Source organism: Corvus moneduloides, chromosome 2 (genome assembly GCF_009650955.1).
Source record: "Corvus moneduloides isolate bCorMon1 chromosome 2, bCorMon1.pri, whole genome shotgun sequence".
NCBI classification, from domain to species: domain Eukaryota; kingdom Metazoa; phylum Chordata; class Aves; order Passeriformes; family Corvidae; genus Corvus; species Corvus moneduloides.
Window position 1 is genome coordinate 93,799,809 of NC_045477.1, and position 21,264 is coordinate 93,821,072.

Consider the following 21,264-nt stretch of genomic DNA (forward strand, 5'->3'; position numbering starts at 1 on the left):
CAGCGGTGGGGGCACTGCGGGAAGGTCCTCTATGGATCAGCTGGAATCAGGCAAGTGCGGCGTACGTGCTTTCTGTTTGTGCTATCACTGAAATGGTGCGGAGCGACCCGACAGAAAATTGTTCTGAAGTGGAAGCAGATGCATTGAGCTGTCAGGCGCAGAGCCATGACGAGACACCACGGCGCCAGGAACACACCTTCACGTCTCCTCTATAGCTCTCCCTGACCCCCTGCCTTCCCTTCTTGGGCAGCATTGAAGCTCAGGGATATTTTTCTCTGTATGGTGAGGTCCCCAGTCATGGTTTCAGGAGAAGCTGCTTCTTGCACAGATACCCACAGGGCTGGACACAGTGTGAGGGGTACTGGAGGGGGGTGAAGCTGCTGCTGCTGTCTCATGCAACCTATCTGGGTGAAGCTGAGATAACAGGAATATCATACCCCATTCTGCTGTCTCAGGCAAAGCTCTGCCTGGATGCAAAGTCCTTCCAGCCTGGTGAAACTCTCAGCATCTGTGGGACCATGGCTGGTGGCAATGAAAAGCGGCATGTGTCAAAATAGTGACAGAATCTTCACAATCACTTCAGTACCTTATACCTTGCTGAGCTTCACTGCATCTATTTCAGCTAGGTCCAAAGACAAATAGGACCCACTCCCCTGCTGCATCATTCTATCCAGTAAAGGCAATTCCTATTCAAATGGTGGATATTCTTATCTATACAATCCATCCATAAAATACATTATTTTGGTGTAGTAATAGACTATCAACTCTAATAATTAATTTCAACTCCCATTTTCTCTTTTATTCCAGTGTTTTGGGATCTGTGTCAACGTGCTATTTCCCTTTTTATTACTGGCATGTAAGTCTCCAGCCTCAGGATTAATGACATCTTTCCCTCATTTTTTTAATTCCCATTTACCAGCTTCTCATTTGCTTAATACAAAAAGAAAGTTAGCCTATTAACCAGACCCACGGCAGTGTCAGAGCTAGAAGGATTTCTGTTGTGTGTGCCCTTTTGTTTTTGGAGTGGAGGAAAATAAGAGGTCAAATATTGGCAAATATCTGGATGGTGCCCCAAGGAAGGGTTTGTTTTCCCGTGTGTGGGCGAAACTTTGTGACTAAAAGCACATGACCTGGGTACTGAAGCATCTCTCTGTCTCTGCCAGGACGCAGCAGCCGTGTTCTGTCATCCCTCACTGCCTGTAATGAACAGGGCAGCAATGAGGAACATTTTCCATGAGAATGGATCTTCTTCCACTTTTGTATGACTCAGTCTTTTCCCATTTAAAGTCCTCCTTCCCCTCTTATGGAAAAAGGGAAATTCCTCAGCCAGTTCACAAATTTCTAAATATTGGTCTGGCAGCTGGTGGACCTGCAGGGCTATTGCACAGTGGCTCATTTCCCTGCTCTACAGTGCATTTTGGCTGTGTTATTGAATGGGGGTATGAATTCCAGCATAGACCAGAATTATGAGGTGATATTAGAGAAGAGGGTCGATGGGACAGCTTGCTCTTGCCAATGCTTCTCACTGACACTACTGAAGATGAGTCTCAGTTCAGTGCAGCATCCTGCAGGTAGATAACTAGAAGGGATCCTAGAGAGCATGTATTGACGTTTTCATAACTGCATTTTTCAGAAAGGTTTTCTTCATCTGCAGAAAAGGTCATAAAATGAGACATGCAAGTACCTTTACAGATCTTATAATTTTAGACTGAATTAAATTTATTATTTATAATAAATAAAGGTATCTCCTTCACCTGAGGGTTAGACTTTTCTTATGGATGGTCTGACTGGGACAAGGAGATTCAAAAATTAAAGACCATTTTCTTTTCGTATTCCTTTTCCATATAAAGGAAATGTCCTCAGAATCGGCAATATTTATGTGTTTCCCCTATTTCAGAGAATGTAATAAAACAAATAAGATATGACGATACTGCATTGTGCTAGAGAGTCAGATGGTGAATATACTGGTTTGATATCAAAACATGTTTTCCTGACTGAATTGTAGATAAATAATGAACATTTCTTTATAAATATTATGTCTTAAAATTTGTCATTGAAACCACAGGCTTAGTGCCCTTTTTTCAGATTCTGAAGGTAAATGACAACTACAGGTATTCAGCTAATTGATTCTGAACTTTAACACCCTACAGAAACAGCAGCCACTGATAAATTTGTGAAAAAAATAACTCCTACTTCCTGCTTTAGTTTTATTGGAAGTCAAGAAAGACATGCTTTGCTATAGAGGCATGCACAATGGTGTGCTCTAAAGATTTTATGAGTTTGAGCTTTGGAATACTGTCTTACTCATATGTGGTGAAGTCATGAGCAAATCATGGGTGAGATTCCATTCTTTTAGGAAATCCAGAAATGTGGTGCTCAGCAGTATCTGACGGAATCAGCTCCCAGTGCCTTCAGAAACAAGATTTTGCAAATCACATGGTCAGTATTTGCAACACACACTCGCATGTACATAAATATACTATCAGTCATATATGAGAATACATGAATGAGCAATCATATATGCTTATACAGTGTGCACTTTTAACTGCCTGAAATAATAGAATGTATATCTCTTAATTAACAGAAATGGGATTGTTCCTATCACCTGCTTGAGAGGTGGAAACATATAGACAATATACTATATATTATATTATGTATTAAATATATAATATACTGTATAACTACATATAGAATATAAAATGTCTATATTCTAGAACATGGATATACATATATATGAATCTACATACATATATGTATACAGTGCGTGGTCTTTTAACTCTCCAAATTAAGAGAGTTTTAATTAGTGTGAACAGAATGCTGTCTTTCATATATGTGGTAGAAACACCTTTTCTATATTTGGTAATGGCAAAATACGTATGTTCATACACACATATTCATATGTAAAAAATACTTTATTACTATATACATATACATATAAGCATTCATATGCATATATATTTTTTTTTTACATGTATGTGTATAGATATACATACATACATATAAAGTCCATAAATTGCTTTTAGATATACGTATGTAGAGACTGTATATGTATCTACAGGCGTATCCATATAGAGTGTGTTGACACTTTAGTTTATATAAATATATATGTATGTATTTGTATGACTGCATACGTATCTCGCTTAGAGTAACCTGCAGTTAAAGGAACACTCCCCGGCGCTGCCTACACCTGTGCAGCCCCGTTCATCCTCGCAGGTGCTGAGGGGCAGGAGCTGGTCCCGGGGTGCCCGAGCTCCCGCTCACACCGCCGCACCTGGCGGCGGCCGGGACCTGGACATAGGACCAGGGTCCCTTCCGGGCGCTGCCGCGGAGGCTGCCGGCGGCCGGCCGGAGCCCGGGGCGGCGGGGGCGGCGGGGGCGGTGGCCGGGAGCCTGCGGCGGGGCTACCCTGCGGCTTGGCCCCGCGGGGGCGGCCCCGGGGGCGGCCCGGGGGGAGCGGAGCGCTGCGGGCGGCCGGCGGCGCCGGGCCGGGACTCGCCCAGTCACCGGGGAGGAGGCGGGGCCGGCGGGGCCGCGGCGGCGGCAGGTGCCCGCGGCGGCGGGGATGGTGGCGGCGGCCGGCGCGGGGCTGTAGGGCAGCGGAGCGGGGACGCCATGGGCAGCCGCCGCGGTCCCCCGCGCCCCGCCGCGCCTCTGCTGCCGGTGCCCGCGCTGCTGCCGGTGCTGGCGGCGCTGGCGGCCGGCGCGGCGGAGGCGCGGGCCACCTCGGAAGGGCAGCTGCCCGGCGCCGCGGCGATGGGCACCGGCACCCCTCCGAGCCCCAGCGGCACCGCTTTCGAGGAGACGCGGCTTCACGTCTTCACCCTGGACTATCCCCACGTGCAAATCCCGTTCGAGATCACCCTCTGGATCCTGCTGGCCTCCCTCGCCAAGATCGGTGAGCGGGGCCGTGGGGCGACCCTCCCTCCCTGCCCGTACCTGGCCGGCCGCCGCTCCCGGGGCCGCCGCGCACAGCCGGGCTGGGGCGGTCCGCGGCCGCCGCGGGGGGCGCGGGGCGGGCGGGCGGGGGCTGATGCTCCTCCGCGGAGCGGGATGTCCGGGCGGGATTTGGCTGGCAGGAGTCGGGGTTCTCTCAGTTAGGAAAGGTGCGGAGAACAAAATAGACGGGTCAGCCCCGGACTACGAGGACCGTAAAACCCGGAGTTCACCCGGTGCATGACTGACTTTTTCTTGATCTCTCTGCTGTCATTTGAGCACGGTCTTCTTTTTCTTAAAATAACGCCGGATATAATGACAGTCTCAAACCAGAACAACGGATCGATGAAAAGAAAATATTTATGAGGGTAGAGTATGCCTCCTTCTTACTCTGATTTTCCACCATTCACTTATGTCCCGAGAAAGATATAAAAGACAGCACTCTTACGAGTAAGGAAGGGCACCTCTTCCCTCATGTGGAAAACATTTGCATTGCATAGTTTCAATGAGTTTCGTGCAGCTTATACATCATGTTTTTAGTTAACTTCTACGTCCCAAACAGAGAAAGGTGTACATCATAATAGTCTAAAAAATGTCAGGTAATGGTGTGCTAGACAGCTATTTAAATTCCAGTAAATCTCTATGAGTTATGAACTTTATGTCTTCTTACCTAGAGGACAATGGAAGGAATAAAGCTCTGGGACCAAGTAAGTAAGTTTACTCACACTACAGTTGTTCCATTCAGAACTCTGACTTTGCAGCACAGATTACCTTAAAAAATACCATCATGCTCGTTCTGACAAAATATTTTTATCAAAGTTAAAAATTTTAACCTCTGCTTGTGAAATTTAAATAGACTGTGTCACAATTTCGTCAGTGATCAGGTAATTAGGATTCTGAAAACCCAAAAATTTGTACTCACCTCCTGCCATGGCTAACATTGTGGTTGGAGGCCTGATCCTTGACCCAAGTAACTTGTTCTGCCATCATTATTTCCTGCAGAAATACTGTGTGTTGCAGCCATTAAGCAGGCATGTATCCTGATGCATATATCTTAATGCATTAAAGGTGCATGCTTAGTCTTAAGTATGCACTTAGGTGTTTGCAGAATCAGAACAGAGTTCAAATATGATACACTCAAATATAATATGAACTGTAATAACCAGAAAACAGGGAGTCTGGTAGAGAACTTAGCCCGGTGAGTACTGAAAATTGCTCTGGCTTCTGAGTTTAGATGAAGCAAAAACTCTTGAATAAGCTAAAACTATTGAAAAAGTTTCTGTTTTATTAAAGGTTTTCATTAAAAGGTAAGCCATTTGAAACATGTAAATACACATACAGACACAATAATACATAATTTCTGGAAGACTATACATTCTATCATGATATTTTGCCAGTGCATAGGCATCTAAAGAGTTAAAACAAAAAAAATGTTGCCTGACTACTTTAATTTTCCAGTGTGACTCTAGTAAGTAAGCAAGCAAACAGCACAGCTGAAGAAGAATGCATATAATTTAAAAAACCTTTCAGTTACACCAAATGAAAGCAAGTGTGGCTAATCTAGGACATGCTGTTGTCAGTGCGTGTGCTCGGAGCAATGAGGGCCAGATCCAGGAGCGGCCCTAGGTGTGGCAGTTCTCAGCTTCACCACACCTATCTGCAGGCGCCCTGACTCCGGGACTGGAATTAGGAACATCCAGTTCTTGCTCCTGGAGCTCTGTCTGTGCTTCCTTATCCAGTGAGTGCATCAGGTAAACCTTCCCAGGTCAGGCTCCCATTGCTCCGAAGTCACATTCCATGTCAAATTTTCACTGGTTTGTGCCGTCTTTTCTATTGAGGATAGCCCAGATAGGCAGTTTTGAACTGCTTAGATACCTAAATGCTGCTCTGCCATGTCCTACTGGTTACTACATGTGTCTCGATTCAAAAGGATGAATATGGGTTTCCCAGCCCATGTCACTGCCTGTAGCCCCAAGAGCGGCCCTCTGAGAGAGGAGCCTCTCTGATGCATTCCTCTCCTCATCATTTCCTGCTGGGCAGCACAGGCGTCTTGCCCCTGACATGCCAGGCAGCGTGAAATCCACCTCGAGACTCCTGCACTGCCCAGGAAACTTCGGTGCTTAATCTGGCATCACAAATTCCTTTCTGGGGCTAGGCACTGAATGCTTATGCTTGGCACTGCCGAGTATCAAACCTTCATGAACAGATCCCTAAGGTCTTTTCAGCTGTGAGGAGCTCAGAAGATAGGGTCCTGTGTAATAACAGCTCTCTCAGTGTGTGAAAGATCCCAGAGAAAACTCAACTGCAGCACCCAGTTATGAATCTTTTAGCAAATATCTTTTCACAGAAGTGCAGTTTCACCAGAGCTGAAATGTTCCAGTATTTGCTAATTTTTATAGGGAATTTACCTGAAAGGTTTGTCTGATCCTGCCTGTGATCATGTCACTGTAGGCTTGGTTTAGAGGGAGCAAGAAAGCATAAAAAAGGAAAACCTGAGGCTGCCAAGCAGAACTTGAACATTTTGACAAGATACATTTTCACGAAGACATTAAGAACGTGGTGCTTTTTATTCCAGTATAGGACATGAGCACAATTTAAAATCTAATAAACTGCCTTGAATGGAATTATTTTAAAACTACCTCTACTTATTTCTTCTTTTGTGTGTTGATACCAGAGGTGCGTTACTCACATGCTGATGGACTCCATGAGTATATTAGATGGGACCATTGCACCTGAATATGCTGGAATCTCTAAGTAGTAAGACTAGTATACTTAATGCCCAGTTTTACTTAATTTTTATGCTACTAAACCTACAGAATGTTGTGTAACTGATCCAGATTCCCATTACTTTTATGTTTAATCACATATGCATGAGAGGTGTTTCTTCTGACAATTGAGCTGATACCCTTCCAACCCTGCTCTCCTGAAAGGAGGTTTAAGCTGTTCAGAGGTACTCATTTAGTGGCATTTCCAGCATCAGAAAGCACTGGAATTCATCCCCAGGAAACTGGGATTCTAAGGACTTTTAACTTGAAACATAACTAACTTGCACTTTAGGCAAGTGTCCTACTGCCATTTTTGCCATGATATATGGAGGATGTTTACTCAATAAGCATCTTCCATGCTGTTGAAGCTGAGTCACTGCATAATCTGAAGCCCAAGAATAGGGTCAGAGGAGAAGAAAGCAGCTGTAGTCCTGCATTCAGCGTGAAAGTCTGAGTATTTCTGTACTGCAGGGGATCTGCTCCCGCGGCGCTCCTGACCCTGTGGCTGTGAAACCAGCAGAGAAGGGAAGATGTCCCTCATCCTGCAGGGCATCTGCTACGACTTGATGTGCACTGGATTCTAAATCCTAGCTCTCTGTCTTCAAATCAGGAACCATAGCCTGTCCCTAATCACCCTTGGATACTTTTCACGTAGGCAGGAAGTCTTCCAAGAATTTTGATGCTGTTTGCATGAATCAAAAGCATGTTTAGCTTAGTGGGAGTCTTTCCATTACCTTTAAGAATGAGGTGGAATCCCAAATCTCTGACAGGCTATCAACTTTCCAGAGTGATTTGTAAAGAAGAAAAGAAAAGATTTTAATTTTTTTACTCACAGTAGACATTTCATTGCCATTGCATTACAAGCGGTTGGGACTATTTTTGTTTTCATCAAAAGCTGCATTTACAAAATTTCCCTCCTCTTGAATTTTTATTGAGGAAATGATTTAAAATTTACTTTTGAAGGGTTTAAAAAAACTTTTGGCAAAACCTACTTACTCAGGGGAAACTTCCTGACCATTGAATAGGAATTCTATTTCTGTCACTGCAGAAACTTAAGATAAATCATAAAATGTCTATATGGAAGAGGCTGAAAGGTGAAGAGTCAAGTCTCCAACTGCAAATTCTTGATTTTTCCAGGATCGTTACCTGTTCGGCCAAAATAGGACATTGGTGATTCTGGTTTTGAAGAATGGCAATGAATTTGGCAGTCCTTCTAATGAGTCACATAGGCTGTGTTTCTAATTATTGAAAGCAGTCTGTGTTCATTCAAAAAGGAAAAAAAAATGCAACTTGAGCTGCTTGCTTTTAAAAATAGTTTTAATAGTTACAGAATATATAAGTAAAAAGTCTGTAGATTAAAACAGCTTTCCTCTTGCTCCTTAACAATTTGTTTTTCCTAATTATAAGTTCAGGCTTTCTTTTAACTGGAAAAAAAATCTATGGTGAAAGGAGGATTAACAAAATAGGTGTTACAAGATACATAACCCCAAAACTGGGAAAGTGGATGTAAACTATATGAAGACTGCAGTAGTTTAACTGTTTCGACTACAGGTGGGATTTTTACTGAAATAGTTTTACTGAAATAGACGCCCGTTATTACCACACCCAGTGTTTCCGTGCAGCTCTCATTTAAAATAATTTAAATGCTTTTTAGTCAGGCAGGGATTGTGGGATCTCGTGGGTGTGGATCAATTTCTATATAATTATGTGGGCCAAATATAGATAAGGAGGAGTCTGGAAAAGATTGGCATCGCTGGGACCTGGAATGTGACCTTGGTGCATAAGGTTGATCATTCCATTAGATTGGCCAGAGTAAGCTCCTTCAAAACTTTTCCCATTCATTACCAGAATTATCCTTACAACAGCCAACTTCTATAAGTAACTAGAATCTTTAAATCAAAACTGCATGGCTTTGAGAGTTTTAGAAGGCTAAGTAACATTCAACCTCTAAGTCCACATTTGTAACCTTTTAAAATTCATTTCTTCAGTACTTTGCACAGATTTTCATGAGAGAATCCTGACTCTACCACAATTCTTATGATACAGAAGAATGAATATAATAATACAGGCTACAACTTACTGTCACTTTATGGAAAACATGTTGATTCTTGTGAAATTAATTTGGCAGCTTCACTAAAAATAATAATTGTATCTGTAAATGCTTCCTCCTTGTTGTAGGGGAAGTGATCATGGGTGACTAGGTGCAGGTCACATGTGCTAGTTCCCCTCACTAGCTTTGAGACTCTGAAAGTAAAAATGAAATTAATGTACTCTTTAAACTCCTTTGTGAAGCTGTCCAGAGAGGAAGAAGTGGTTAGTATGATTTTTTTTCTCTATCTAAATGTAATTTGCCCTAGAGAAGCATTTGGATTGTGTTTCTGGAGGATTCCACATTTAAAAAATTACCCGACAGTTTCACAGAGAACCCTTGCACACAGTTGCTCCATCCAGCCTGGTTCTTAAGTGGAATGTCAACCTATTAATTTGTCTCTTCACCAAATCAACTGAATTAACTGTGCTAGCCAACATATTTGCCTTGACCCATTATGGATGTCCAGTTCAGTCTTTGCAATGAAAATGAAATTGCTCTGCAATCGCTGTTTGTTTAGTATAGAAATGAAGACAACAGAATCCAGAATAATCTTATGGATTCGGCACAAGTAATCATTTCCCTTTCTTGTGTTTGAATTTCCTTTGAAGGCTTTCATCTCTATCACAAGTTGCCCTCAATAGTACCTGAAAGCTGTCTCCTTATTCTGGTTGGATTGCTTCTTGGTGGGATTATTTTTGGAGCAGAGGAGAAGTCCCCACCTGTAATGAACAGTGACGTATTTTTCTTGTATCTGTTACCACCCATTGTACTCGACGCTGGATATTTTATGCCAACTCGTCTGTTCTTTGAGAACTTTGGTACCATATTCTGGTATGCTGTGGTGGGTACACTCTGGAATGCCATCGGCATTGGAATTTCCCTTTATGGAATTTGCCAGATCAGTGCATTTGGTTTGACTGATATCACTTTGCTGCAGAATTTGCTCTTTGGCAGCCTCATTTCAGCTGTGGATCCCGTGGCGGTGTTAGCCGTCTTTGAAAATATCCATGTCAATGAGCAGCTTTATATCCTGGTGTTTGGAGAGTCTTTGCTGAATGATGCTATAACTGTGGTAAGTTACTTGATAAATGATTAATTGATAAAAATGATGAATGATTGTTTACATGCCACTCCATTGTATCTCTTTGTATCTGCTTATTACAGTTTGCTAATAGATGGAAGTCAAGGAGTGCTAATGTGACTATCTAATTCTTTAAACTTTAGATTTAGAAACCACAGTGGTCTTACTGTGTGAGAGTAATGGTAGCATATTTACTGTAGGGATTTTACTACCTGATCACTCTAGTTTCTGTATCTTTGTAATTCTGTTACTTCTGTAATTTGAAACTCTCTGTTTTCCTCACCTGCAGAAATGTTGGGCAGGAAAGGGAGCAGGCCAGTGTGGGTGTCACAGTGTGTTAATGGGGAGGATGGCAAATCATGGAGATAGCACAGGACCTGGCTGAGGTTAACGTTTTGCGTATGCCCATGCACTTGGAGCTGCCCTGAAACCACCAATACATATATCCCAGGCTACAGATAAGACAGCCACCTGGAGGCAGTAATTTCTAATCATTAACTAGCTGAACTAGGGTTGTGGTGCTGACCTGAGGACAGCAATCTGCAAATTCCATTATCCCCTGCAGTGTCCCTCATTTGTACCTGATGACACTGTGTCTAGGGCATTACTCCCACTTATCCATGCCTTGAAATCCTGACCATGCCAACCATGTCCTAGCATGCTTTCTGTTTTGTGAGGCATAGAGGCCCTGTTTTTCATATGCTGGAAGGATCAGAAAGATTCGTGAATTGGGTCTGCACTTTCCTGTCTCTGTCCCTGGCTTCTTCTTCCTGTCCCATTCTATGCACAATTGTCCTTCTGTTTTCCCCTTTTCTTGGACTTTGCCTCACCAGTTTTTCCCTTTTCTTGGACTTTTCCTCACCTCCTTAACACATGTATATGTCATCATTTATTCTGAGCCTTGGTATTGATAAAATCTTGTGTGTCTGTGGGAATACTATATTATTTTTTCACTTACACTGCACGCTTTACCTGAATCTGTTGCTATCCAGTCAGCTGAATTGCATCTCCTCTTATGGGCTTGCCTTAAAGCCTAGCTTTTCTCATTAGCTTATAGTTGGAACTGCCTGCCAATGCTAAAATGATACTTAAGCCAGTCCTGTAAATAAATAGGTGTACATACTGAGTTTCAAAAGGCTTAGCAGTTCAGCCGTAGCAGGGTCTGTCTCTAGTCACTCTTAGTGGCCACTTGTGCGATGTCTCTTCATACAAGATTTTTTTCTAGGGGGAAAGGCTCTAGTTATTTAAAACTTGTTGTTTGGTGGATTTTTCCAAACAAAATCACTTTTTGCAATCACAAAGTCAGCCACTGGAGCAGCAATTAGTACTGCATGATTTGCTAGGAAAACCCTTCATCCTCATCACTGGCATATTCATATGTGCTATTTCCCAAAGGCAACTTTCTCTAAACCACCATTTTTATAGGGGCTGGCATGGCAATTTAATGTGTAGCTTTCCTGTAGGCATCATTATTGCCTTCTCTGGAGGTTTCCTTATGGCCTACCTCCCCAGATGCCCTAACAGAGGGAAGATAACCTGAGGAGTCTTTAGGGACAGTCCAGTAATGCACTGGCCTTACATATATTTATGAAGGAGAGAAAGGAATGTAAAGTACCTTTGGTCTTACTTCCTATCGCTTGAAGGTAGCACTTGGACAGAGATCAAGTTGTTTCCACATGCACAGAATTGGTCTGCTAATAGTTCCTTGTTATGTTTTTGCACACCTGCAATCATGTGATTATACCTAAAATGTGACCCAGGCCGTCACACAGATTCCTGGGGCTGCCCTTAGAGGACCTTGCCTTCCCTTCCCATAGCAGGTGCTGCTGGAGCAGCCGTTGCTGGGCTCTCAGCCATGTGCTCTGAGGAGGTGATGTTATGTACTCTCCCTTCCTCTGCCCCTGTTTCACAGGGGGAGCTGCTAAAACCCATGACCAGCAGAGCTCAGAACCTTTCAGCTTTCATCTGCTGGAGCCCTTGAGTCCTACCTGCCCTGGCAGGACCTGAAGTGGGATGTGGGGATGAAGTAGGATGGGAGTTGAATGTAGGTTGGCCTTCCATGGAAGCCGCCTGACTCCTATGGCCACTGCAGTATCAAAAACCTGGGGTTACGCAGATAGGCAGTGCAAAACAGGGTGGCTTTACTAAAGGTGCTTTTATTAGAATAGCAGTGTCACCTATGCTTTCCTTTTCAGGGAAGGTGCTACTACACCTTCATCTTGTATAGAAAGAAAGGTGTGTTTTCTCAAGAATATCAGTTCTGCTGCATTTTTCAGATGGTCTTTCATACCTAATAGTTTTTGCAATATGTCTGTGCATTTGAATGTTCCATTTCCCCCACTGGTGGAATTTTGGAGCTTGAATTTGGCAGAGGACAATGTTTGACAATTGGATTCTTGATCAGAGTTGGTACTTTACCAAAAAACTGTCAGACATAACTAGCAAGGTGATATTAAATGGTAAGATCACAGCTGAGTGTTAGCAGTTCAAACTCCAATTCTGGGCTTAAAATCAGAAAGAAGGAGCCAGCATCATTATAATAATATTATTCCCATGTTAGAAAACATTACAGAAATACTCTGTATTCTGCCTCTGCTGACAACATTATTTTAGAGTGCTTTAAAGTAATTTTAGAATTAAAAACTTAATAACTGAGAACTGAGGAAAATAAGCAATTAGTATTTCAGAGATACTCTGAGACAAGATTAAAAAGTGATCAGTGACTAATATTGCTTGGTGTGACCTTCAGTGAGTTCAGCTGAAGGCTATTGAGTTAATGGAAATCTTGAACGTCAAAAAATTCCCCTGTTCTCATACCAAATGCATTAAAAATGTCACCGGAGTTGGTGTTTAATGCACTTGGAAGTTTAGAGAAAGCTCAGTAAAACTGAACTGCTGTAGAGTGAATGGGAAACGAACCTGATTTTGATCTCATGTGCAACAGTGTAAATAAACAACAATGGGAATGAGGTTAAAATCATGTTCATTACATTCTATAGTCATAGCTGCTGCTTTTACCATGGCTGAGGTACAAAGGAGAAAATTGCTTTTCTTCTGTCAAATAACTTATGGCATTAGACTTGTTATTTATGAAGATGTCTCCATGTGGAGCAACAGGCTCCATTCTATTTGCCGGGGGTATACTTTGCTGTGAAGATGAGGTGACGCTATGGAAAGCCTTGGATAGATAAAATTCTCTGCTTCTTTACAAGAACCTTGCAGTTCTCTTACTTTAGAGGCTAGCCTTGTATATATTTATGTAGTTATTTTTTAAAATGTAAAAAATGCTATTTAAAACTCAAATTAAAGAAAATAGTCAGCTTCTGTAATACGTACCAAGAGAGTATTCTGCCAGGTCAAATTCTGCAGGTGTCTTAGAGAAAAACACAACTCTGGGATCGTCCCAAGTTTCAACAGGTGACTCAGGGAAACTCCTTGCACACAACTCAAGTCAACAGTATTCTTCGGTCTGTGATTCAAGGAGTCCTGGGAGTCTGTGGAACAAGAGGACCTTGTAAAGTGACCAGCAAAGGCACTCCTACTGTCAGTAGGTTTAATTCTGGTATACTTCTCTCCATGCAAATCCATAAGGTCCACAAATCAAAACAGGTGGAAAAACTGTGGAGCCTATGACATTGTTTTCTTGTCCTGCACAGTACACAGTAACATGGAATGGGTCAAAAAGGCTGGGAGTCTGCCTCAGAGCAGCAGGGGGTTTGTCCAGATGAAAAAGGAGACTTCTCCCAAGTGGACTCATCCTGAGAGGTCACTGTTATCAAATAAATAGAATCATAATCCTGCTATTATTGTATTTGCTGCTTTGTAATGAAAATTACTGGTAACTATTCTAGGTTTCATTTAACCTTCTATTTTCATGCTTGCTCTGGAATATATTTTTTCTTTTCTGTTTCAGTTCTTTCACTTAGCCCAAACGACCCATAATAAGCCATGTCTTTGCATTAAACTCTTAGTTCTGTAAGACTTACCCAGTTTTGACTAAGAAGTGCTGAACAGCTTATATTCTGTCCTGTGAGAGAGAACTAGACTGCAAACATGAGAAATCCTTCCACAGCCACTACTCAAACACCTACTTTGTTAGCACAATGCAAGTACTGATAAAACATTGTTCTCTCAAATAGCATTCCTGATAGAGAAACCTGTTTGGTTTACTAAGAAGTCCAGAAAGAAAGCAGAGTGTTAACTCCTGCAAGCTAAGATGACTGGTCTTCACTGGCTTAGCCTGTGAACCCACTGTGGTGGGAATAGGTGCCTGTGACCAAAGTTAGCTCTGTACAAGGGGACAGTGTAGCCATCCTGGTACTGCAGGGCTGGGAGCATACATGCAGCACCAGGGAAGGGTTGAATCTCCCAGGTGAGTCTGCAGATGGGGCAACCCTTTAAGGTTTCTTTATGAGTAACTGATTCCACTGTTTTCTGTTTTGGAGAAACTAAAATACCGGATATTAGAGAAATGTGGACTTTAGGTTGTACTGTTTCCTGTATAAAACAAAAAGGGTCTCTGGCTAAGAAAACGTGATAATCCCATTGACCTAGTTTGTTTTGGAGGATGGTTATAAACACTTTGAAAATTAAACTGGGCAAACACCTGGAAACAGTTTTTTTAATGGCAATGAAATCCAAATCTCTAGAAATATTGGATTCCTAGTGGTCGATAATTTTGAGCAAGAGAGATGGCTTCATGAATACCATGTTTCTTTTACTCCTTGAGGTGCTCACTGTCTGTTCCCAGCTCCCCCTACACCCTCTCCTATCCCACCAGTTTAGATGAATCTGTGGTCTAGTTCAGTACTCTACCTCTCAGTGTCATGTAGATCAAACAGATTTGAAAATAACCTGATTTTTCACTGGTTGTGAAACTAGTGGGGTTTTTTTCTCCTTCTATTTCTTTTAATCTGGGGAAAATCTGAAATGGACATTTGTGGAGAAATTAGAAGCTCTGTAAATAAATGAAGAATTAAAGAAGAATTAGATAGATTTATCCTCCTGGCCCCCAGAGTGGCACAGGTTAAGAAATCTGTCCCATTTGCAAAAATGGGAGTAGTTATATTTATCTGTCTTTGTCTATCTCCCCAGTATATATGGATGACAAATACTATGCCAGAGATAAATAACAGCATATCTAAAAAGTGAATTCAAGGTAGATAGAGAAATTCAAGTTCAACTTTTAAGCAGAGGAACATAATGGCATGAAGGGAAATTGAGAATAGTTCAAAAAGATAATGTGCTTTCTTTTTCCTCATAGGTCCTGTACAATTTGTTCAAGTCTTTCTGCCAGATGCGCACAATTAAGGTTATTGACATATTCGCTGGGATTGCTAACTTCTTTATAGTGGGGATCGGTGGAGTATTGATTGGAATCCTTTTGGGATTTGTAGCAGCCTTTACCACCCGTTTCACCCATAAAATCCGAGTGATTGAGCCACTCTTTGTCTTCCTGTACAGTTACTTGTCATACATAACAGCTGAAATGTTTCATCTCTCGGGCATCATGGCGTAAGTACCCCAAACTTCAGTAATCATAGCATCCAAGTAAGAATGCCAAAGGAAATTGGAGAGAGGATCAGATTTTGCAAACCTTGCCATGTGGCATTGTTCCACAGTGCATGGCAGAGTTACTGGCTTGAGGATTTCCGGCCTCTTCCCTCCTGCTTCCACCCCATTCTCTCAGCTTGCCACCACACCAGCTGTGTCACTAAAACTGCTCATGGCATCACATCATAAGCCATATCCTTGAAATGTTCCAAGTTAAAAATATTCACTTGTATTTTCAGTGGGCTTATTTTTAACCCAGGTCACTTTGGTGACCTGTGTCCTCATGTGACCTTTCAACTAGTCATAATGGCATGGGTGAGGAGTGGCCCATGGTGCTGTAGGGGCAGTGGTGGCAGGGAGGGTGTGGGAGTGGTAGCAGGGAACTTCATGAGCTGGCTTCACTTTTGATGCCAATATATTGTGAAACTATCTTTAAAAGTTAGTCATGTGAGCAGCCAGTAAGTACCATTCAATGAAGACAATGTATATATCATTAAGGCAAACTCCTGCTGGATTACAGGCATAATAAAGATTGGGTGAATGTAAAATTTTCAGTCCTATGGTGATATAATCCTATAGTTTAGTATCTTGATACGTGTGCCTGTGTGTTACAATGTTCTCTGTATGCATCATTATGTATAAAATAATATTTTTCTTCCCACTTCCAACAGATAGAAATATTTTCACTTCTGGTTTTCCACTCTTGGTCTTCAGTAAAAAAAGAGCACAGCCTCTCTCTTCATTCTGTTTATACTGTAACAACTTCAACATTAGAAAGAGCCTTTATGACATTTGATATGCTTAAATGTTTTGCTCTGGTTCCAAGTAATATTTTTAAAGCCAACTTTCTTTAATGAATTTGTATTGTTCTAGTGGCAAATATGAGTCATTCAGGCATTAGGAGCAGAGCTTTTTCTGCAAGCTCAGATGTTACTGCTGAGTATCACTAATACTTGATAATACCTCACCTGATTATTATCTTCTAGGCAAGTGAAGATAGGTTTAATATCATAGTCATGCCAGTATAAGGTTTTCAGGGGCTGGGAGGCGATTTGCAAGGAAACTTACAGGTGATGATTATACTTACACTGATTTCAGTAGTATAAAAATAGGAATATGCCATGAAACAACAGGGGTTGGAACTTTAATGTAAGTAAAGAGCTAAAGATTGCCTGGGTTTCTTCCTCTGATATGAGCCTAAATAAAGCACCATATGCATCCACTTTGACCGAGTTCATAAATGTGCCATCTCTTTTCATAGCTTCTATTCATAGCATTTGTGTGGTTTCCAGTTTCCTCCACCTCTTAAGCCAAATGTCCTTGACATCCTATGATCAAATACTTAAAGGGTTTCTGAACCAAAAACGTGTGGCTAAACTGTACATGGAAAAAGTTGTGGCAGTGTTTATGAAAATACTGATTTGGACCTGCTGCATCCAGGACACAAAGGAAAGGGCATGGTGGGTCTGCTGGAGGGTCGGTGGACCCACCACATGCCAGTGCCTGCCACCAGCAGACCAGTGCTTCCCACAGCACTAACAGCCTTTTCATTTTCATTTGTGCAGTGGTCCCTGAGTGGGTGCAGAACAGAAGAGGAAACACAAAGTATTTTTGCCTTCAAACAGCATGATAGAAAATGAGTTATCTTTAAAATGTTCTGTCCATTTTTGACTCTAAGCATACTTTGTAATTGCTGACAGAATTGTGTACAGCAGTAACATCCCGGCTGAGCCAGAAGGGCTCTCTGCTGCCATGTAGGGTCTCAGCTGCTGTAAGCCATAAAGCCTGTCCCATCCCAGCAGTGCTGCTGAGAACCTTGGAGCTCCTGCAATCTCTGCATCCCCTTGGAGTAAATCTACCCTGTTCTTTTCACATTTCATTGGCCTTTGAACTACAGAGAGTAATTTGCTCTGTGTCACAGTGCAAAAACACACACCAGTGTTGAGTTCCCTGTCGTTTTCTGCAGCGACTGACTCATGTAAGGATTGCTTGGGTCTGACTTAAAAGTCAGCCCTCCTTTGAGAAGGTAGTTGGAACAAGTGACCTTGGAATGTCCTTTACAAACGAGATTGTTTATTTATTACTTGCTTCTCTGGCCCTTTACAGTTCAGCCTATGAGGAATAATTGCCTGGTCTCCCCTTTTTCACCCATATCCACGAGTCTGTTAAATTACTGATTCCCAGGTTTATGAAGATACTCAGTGAGACCTTGTAGTTACATGCTGTACCATACTTTAGGGGAAGGACATGAACAGGAACGTACAGTGTTACCAAATAAATAAGATACTTACATGGATTGCCTCATTCCTGGGCAAGTAGGAATTCACTAGCAGAGGAATAGAAGGGAATGAAAAGCACTTGTCCCTCTTCTGATAAGTCTGTGTACTCATTCTAAGGACAAACGATTCTTGAAATGTCCGTATATAACCCCTGCACTAGGTTACTTGGCTGAAATACTGAAGGGACTGAACCATGTCCCTGCAAGCAGCAGTGAGAAAATCTTCAGAAGGAGAGGAAAGAGTTTCTGCTGTAACTAGAGCTGGGTGTGAATGAGGATCTCAGGTGTAAAACATGCAGATGTGAATCTGAGCTTTATTCGCTTGCTTCCATTTCTAATTATAGTGCTGCATTTTCTGCTTACTAATTTCTCATAAAGGCTGTGAAGCAGCAGAACTTTTAATATAGGTTTGGGGTTTTTTTTTTTGCAACAATAAATTAGCAGGCAGAAAGGAGCAAACATTGAAACTACTGTAAGTTTAGTAGGTCAAGGAAACTTGAGGATTGAATCCAGTGGCCTAGTTTATTGCAGTCCTGACAGAAACTGTACTGTTTATACAGTGAGACTTTTATTCTTTAGAAGTACAGAATGTTGCAGGTTAATTGCAATGAAGTGCTTTTCCCTTCCCCTTCTTGACCAAGGCAACTACTCAGGTCACAGAACTGGAAGCCAGAATTAATGTATATGGATGAGAAATGTAAAATAAAACACATCTAAGCTTTGGCTTTGATTATTGTGACAGTAAAAATTTGGTTTTTGAAGAACTTAGTATAATAATGTACATAAAATCTTGCATAAAGACATTGGTTTTATATTAAGTTCTAACACTATGTCCCCACACAATTTTCAAATGAAAGAGACTTCAACTTCTTTTTCTAATGTAAAAAAATACTCTAAAGAAATATCTGATTCAAAGTGAGCAGTGATTAGCTGTGGAATATTACTTACCTGAAGAGTAACAATTAATGTACTGCTATATTTGTTATAGCATTGAACAACTCCTCAGTTGCTTGACACTAATTGAATGAATGCAAAATGTGCCTGAAAATAAGAGTGTTGTCCCTTTAAGTTCTAGTGGTTAAGCAAGATAGGTGTTTTAAGTTACAGCTTGCAGGGATTCTGATTAATATGGTGACAGATTCTTATCAGACATCTATTTACAGTGTCTCCATTACCTCAGGTTCCAAAAACAAACCATGTCCAGAGAATGCTTCCCCGCTCCCCATGCTGCAGGGCTTTCCTACATTACTATAATCATGAAAACGTTTTATTTTAGGAAGGTAATAAATAGTACTGCATGTTTTGTTGTGCCTTTGATGCAGACCTGACAGTCCTAATGCTTCAGGGCACTAAGCTGCTGCTTTGGGACTCTGAAATGACTGTGGCCCACCCACTGCCTTCTTGCTCTTTTGCATTTTCTGCCCCTGCAGTTGCCAGCTCCACTGAGTGTGCCATCAGCTGGAGCAGCCAGACTGCATCAGACTTGTTACACTTGTGCAGATAAGCAGTGTACCCACAGGGGAGCTGTCATGACCCATGGCATAGCCTGAGATGTTTGTAGGTGTGTCAGTGCAGCCTATGGCTTGTGAAGAACTGGTTTGCCACTGAGTATGAGACTTTTGGAGGGTCAAAGTGTTAAGTAGATTTGAGAAGATTTGCATATGTGCTTTTGTGGTTGATCATTAGAACTATGTGCAAACTGAGGAACCTGGGAGTGTTGACAGCTTCTGGGCTTGAGTGCATGTCCTGCTTCTTGTCAGGACAAAATCCGTGCATGGCCCAGGTCCTCTCCCGCTTTCTTCCTCAGGCACATAAGTTTGTGGGATTTGTTGTAAGTCCCCAGTCTGGGCAACTGAAGATTCCAACAAAGAGGACAGCTGGGAAAAGCATCAGTTTGTCAGTATTGGCAAAATTTCAGGACTTCTGTTGTCCCAACCACATGCTCAAACTGGAAAAGTTACCTTAACTACTTAGAGTATCAGGGAGAAAGCTTGCGTGCTTATGAAATCGACATTGTATCTTCCGCAGTGGAGCCTGTGTAACCAGGATGAGCTCTGCTTCCCCGGAAGTGTGCTACCTGTGGACCACAGTGGATCTTTCTGTTTAGGACCTTGGTGAAATCAGCTGGCAATGAGGAGAGGGCTGACAATTTTATCAGTCCTAAATATAGATGGGGGTCTGGGACAGTCTCAGTGAGGCTTTCTTCCTTCTTAGACTTGAGTTTTCTTAGTGTTGGAGCTAGTCTTTGCATGGCAATGGACATTTTATTTTGTGCTGACTGGATCTGCTTCTCTATCACCAAGTATAGGTGGACAAAAATGCAGAGTGAAGGCCAGGTCAGGTGCATTATTCTGCCTGTATTTGTAAGCCACTATCTGCCCCATCAGACTGCATCTGTCCCCATATCACATCCTCTTCCTTGGGTTTTATTCACTCTGATGTACATTCAGGGCCTCTTCTGCTTGGGAGAGGTCAGCAGAGTACACTGTGTTTGCTCCCAGTGTCCACATGTCCTCCCAGGCTTGTCCCTCAGAAGTATTGTTGCTCAGGCACTTTGGGGATGTAGATGTGGCTCCATGTAAGAGAAGGAAACTTCTGGACAAAACTAACTTTAATTAATCAGGAGAAATGTGTTCAGAGTCTGGCAGTGACTATAACCTGAGCTGCTGCTATGGGCTCCCTCTTGCAAAATGCTAAGGAAGTTCACTATATGAAGGTCCTTTTGAAGTTACTGCTGCTTCTGGGATTTCTGCTGTTCTGCCATTTAAAAAAAAAAAAAAAATCCTTATTTTGAAGAAAGAGCCCAGGCAAGTGTGTTCATAATGTCAATGAGGTTTTTCTGAGCTCTGCCCCAGTCTGCCTGTCCATTTCCATTCACATTCAGGGGTGTTTGATTCAGAGTGCTTCAGAGATGGGGCTCTTGGCTTAGAAGCAGGACATGCTCAGCGGAAGAATTTCTGCAGTGAGGTCTTCACAGAACTTGGGAGATTTCAAGAGAAATTTTCAGGGATGCTAGCAAACCTGCCCTCCTCCCCCATGAGAGAGAGAAGTGTAGAGATTTCAGCATGAAGAAATATCCCCTATGTTAGCAAATAATTATAAACTGAAAACCTGGTGTAACTGGAATACATAAGCGTGGACAAGTTGGCTGTATTCAGAGAGACAATGTAAATACATCTCTGTTTCTCTGTTTAGATTTAGTGTGCATAGTTTGACTGAGAACCCATACATAGATATGTATAATGTTCTTAAGTGGGAATCAAAGCAGATGTTGTTGCCCTAGACAGTAGAACGACAGCTGTTTCACAATGTACCTTGCCTTAGTTGTCCACCCTGATAATTACTAGTCAACTCAGACTGTGCTTCCCTATACTGAGACACCACCTTGAGCTTATCCTCCAGCCAGCTCTGCTAATTACCCTTGAACTGGTAAATGTGTAGCTGAGTGGTCCTCAGCCATCCCTGTACCGTGGGCAGCCGTATTCAGCAAATGATGTACAACCAGTAATGTCATTCTTTGCTTTTCCTGAGGATTAACAAACTCTGTTTGCTAACACAGAAA

General features: G+C 42.2%; 1 protein-coding gene across 1 annotated transcript in view; it reads left to right on the top strand.

Annotated features, from left to right (window-relative positions):
- The first annotated feature begins 3,612 nt into the window (after positions 1-3,612).
- SLC9A2 (solute carrier family 9 member A2) overlaps positions 3,613-21,264 on the top strand; it is a 34,663-nt gene continuing 17,011 nt past the window's right edge. The window contains exons 1-3 of the mRNA XM_032100414.1: positions 3,613-3,895; positions 9,399-9,862; positions 15,135-15,385. Of these exons, the coding sequence (XP_031956305.1) occupies positions 3,613-3,895; positions 9,399-9,862; positions 15,135-15,385 (998 nt within the window). The remainder of the gene's footprint in view (positions 3,896-9,398; positions 9,863-15,134; positions 15,386-21,264) is intronic.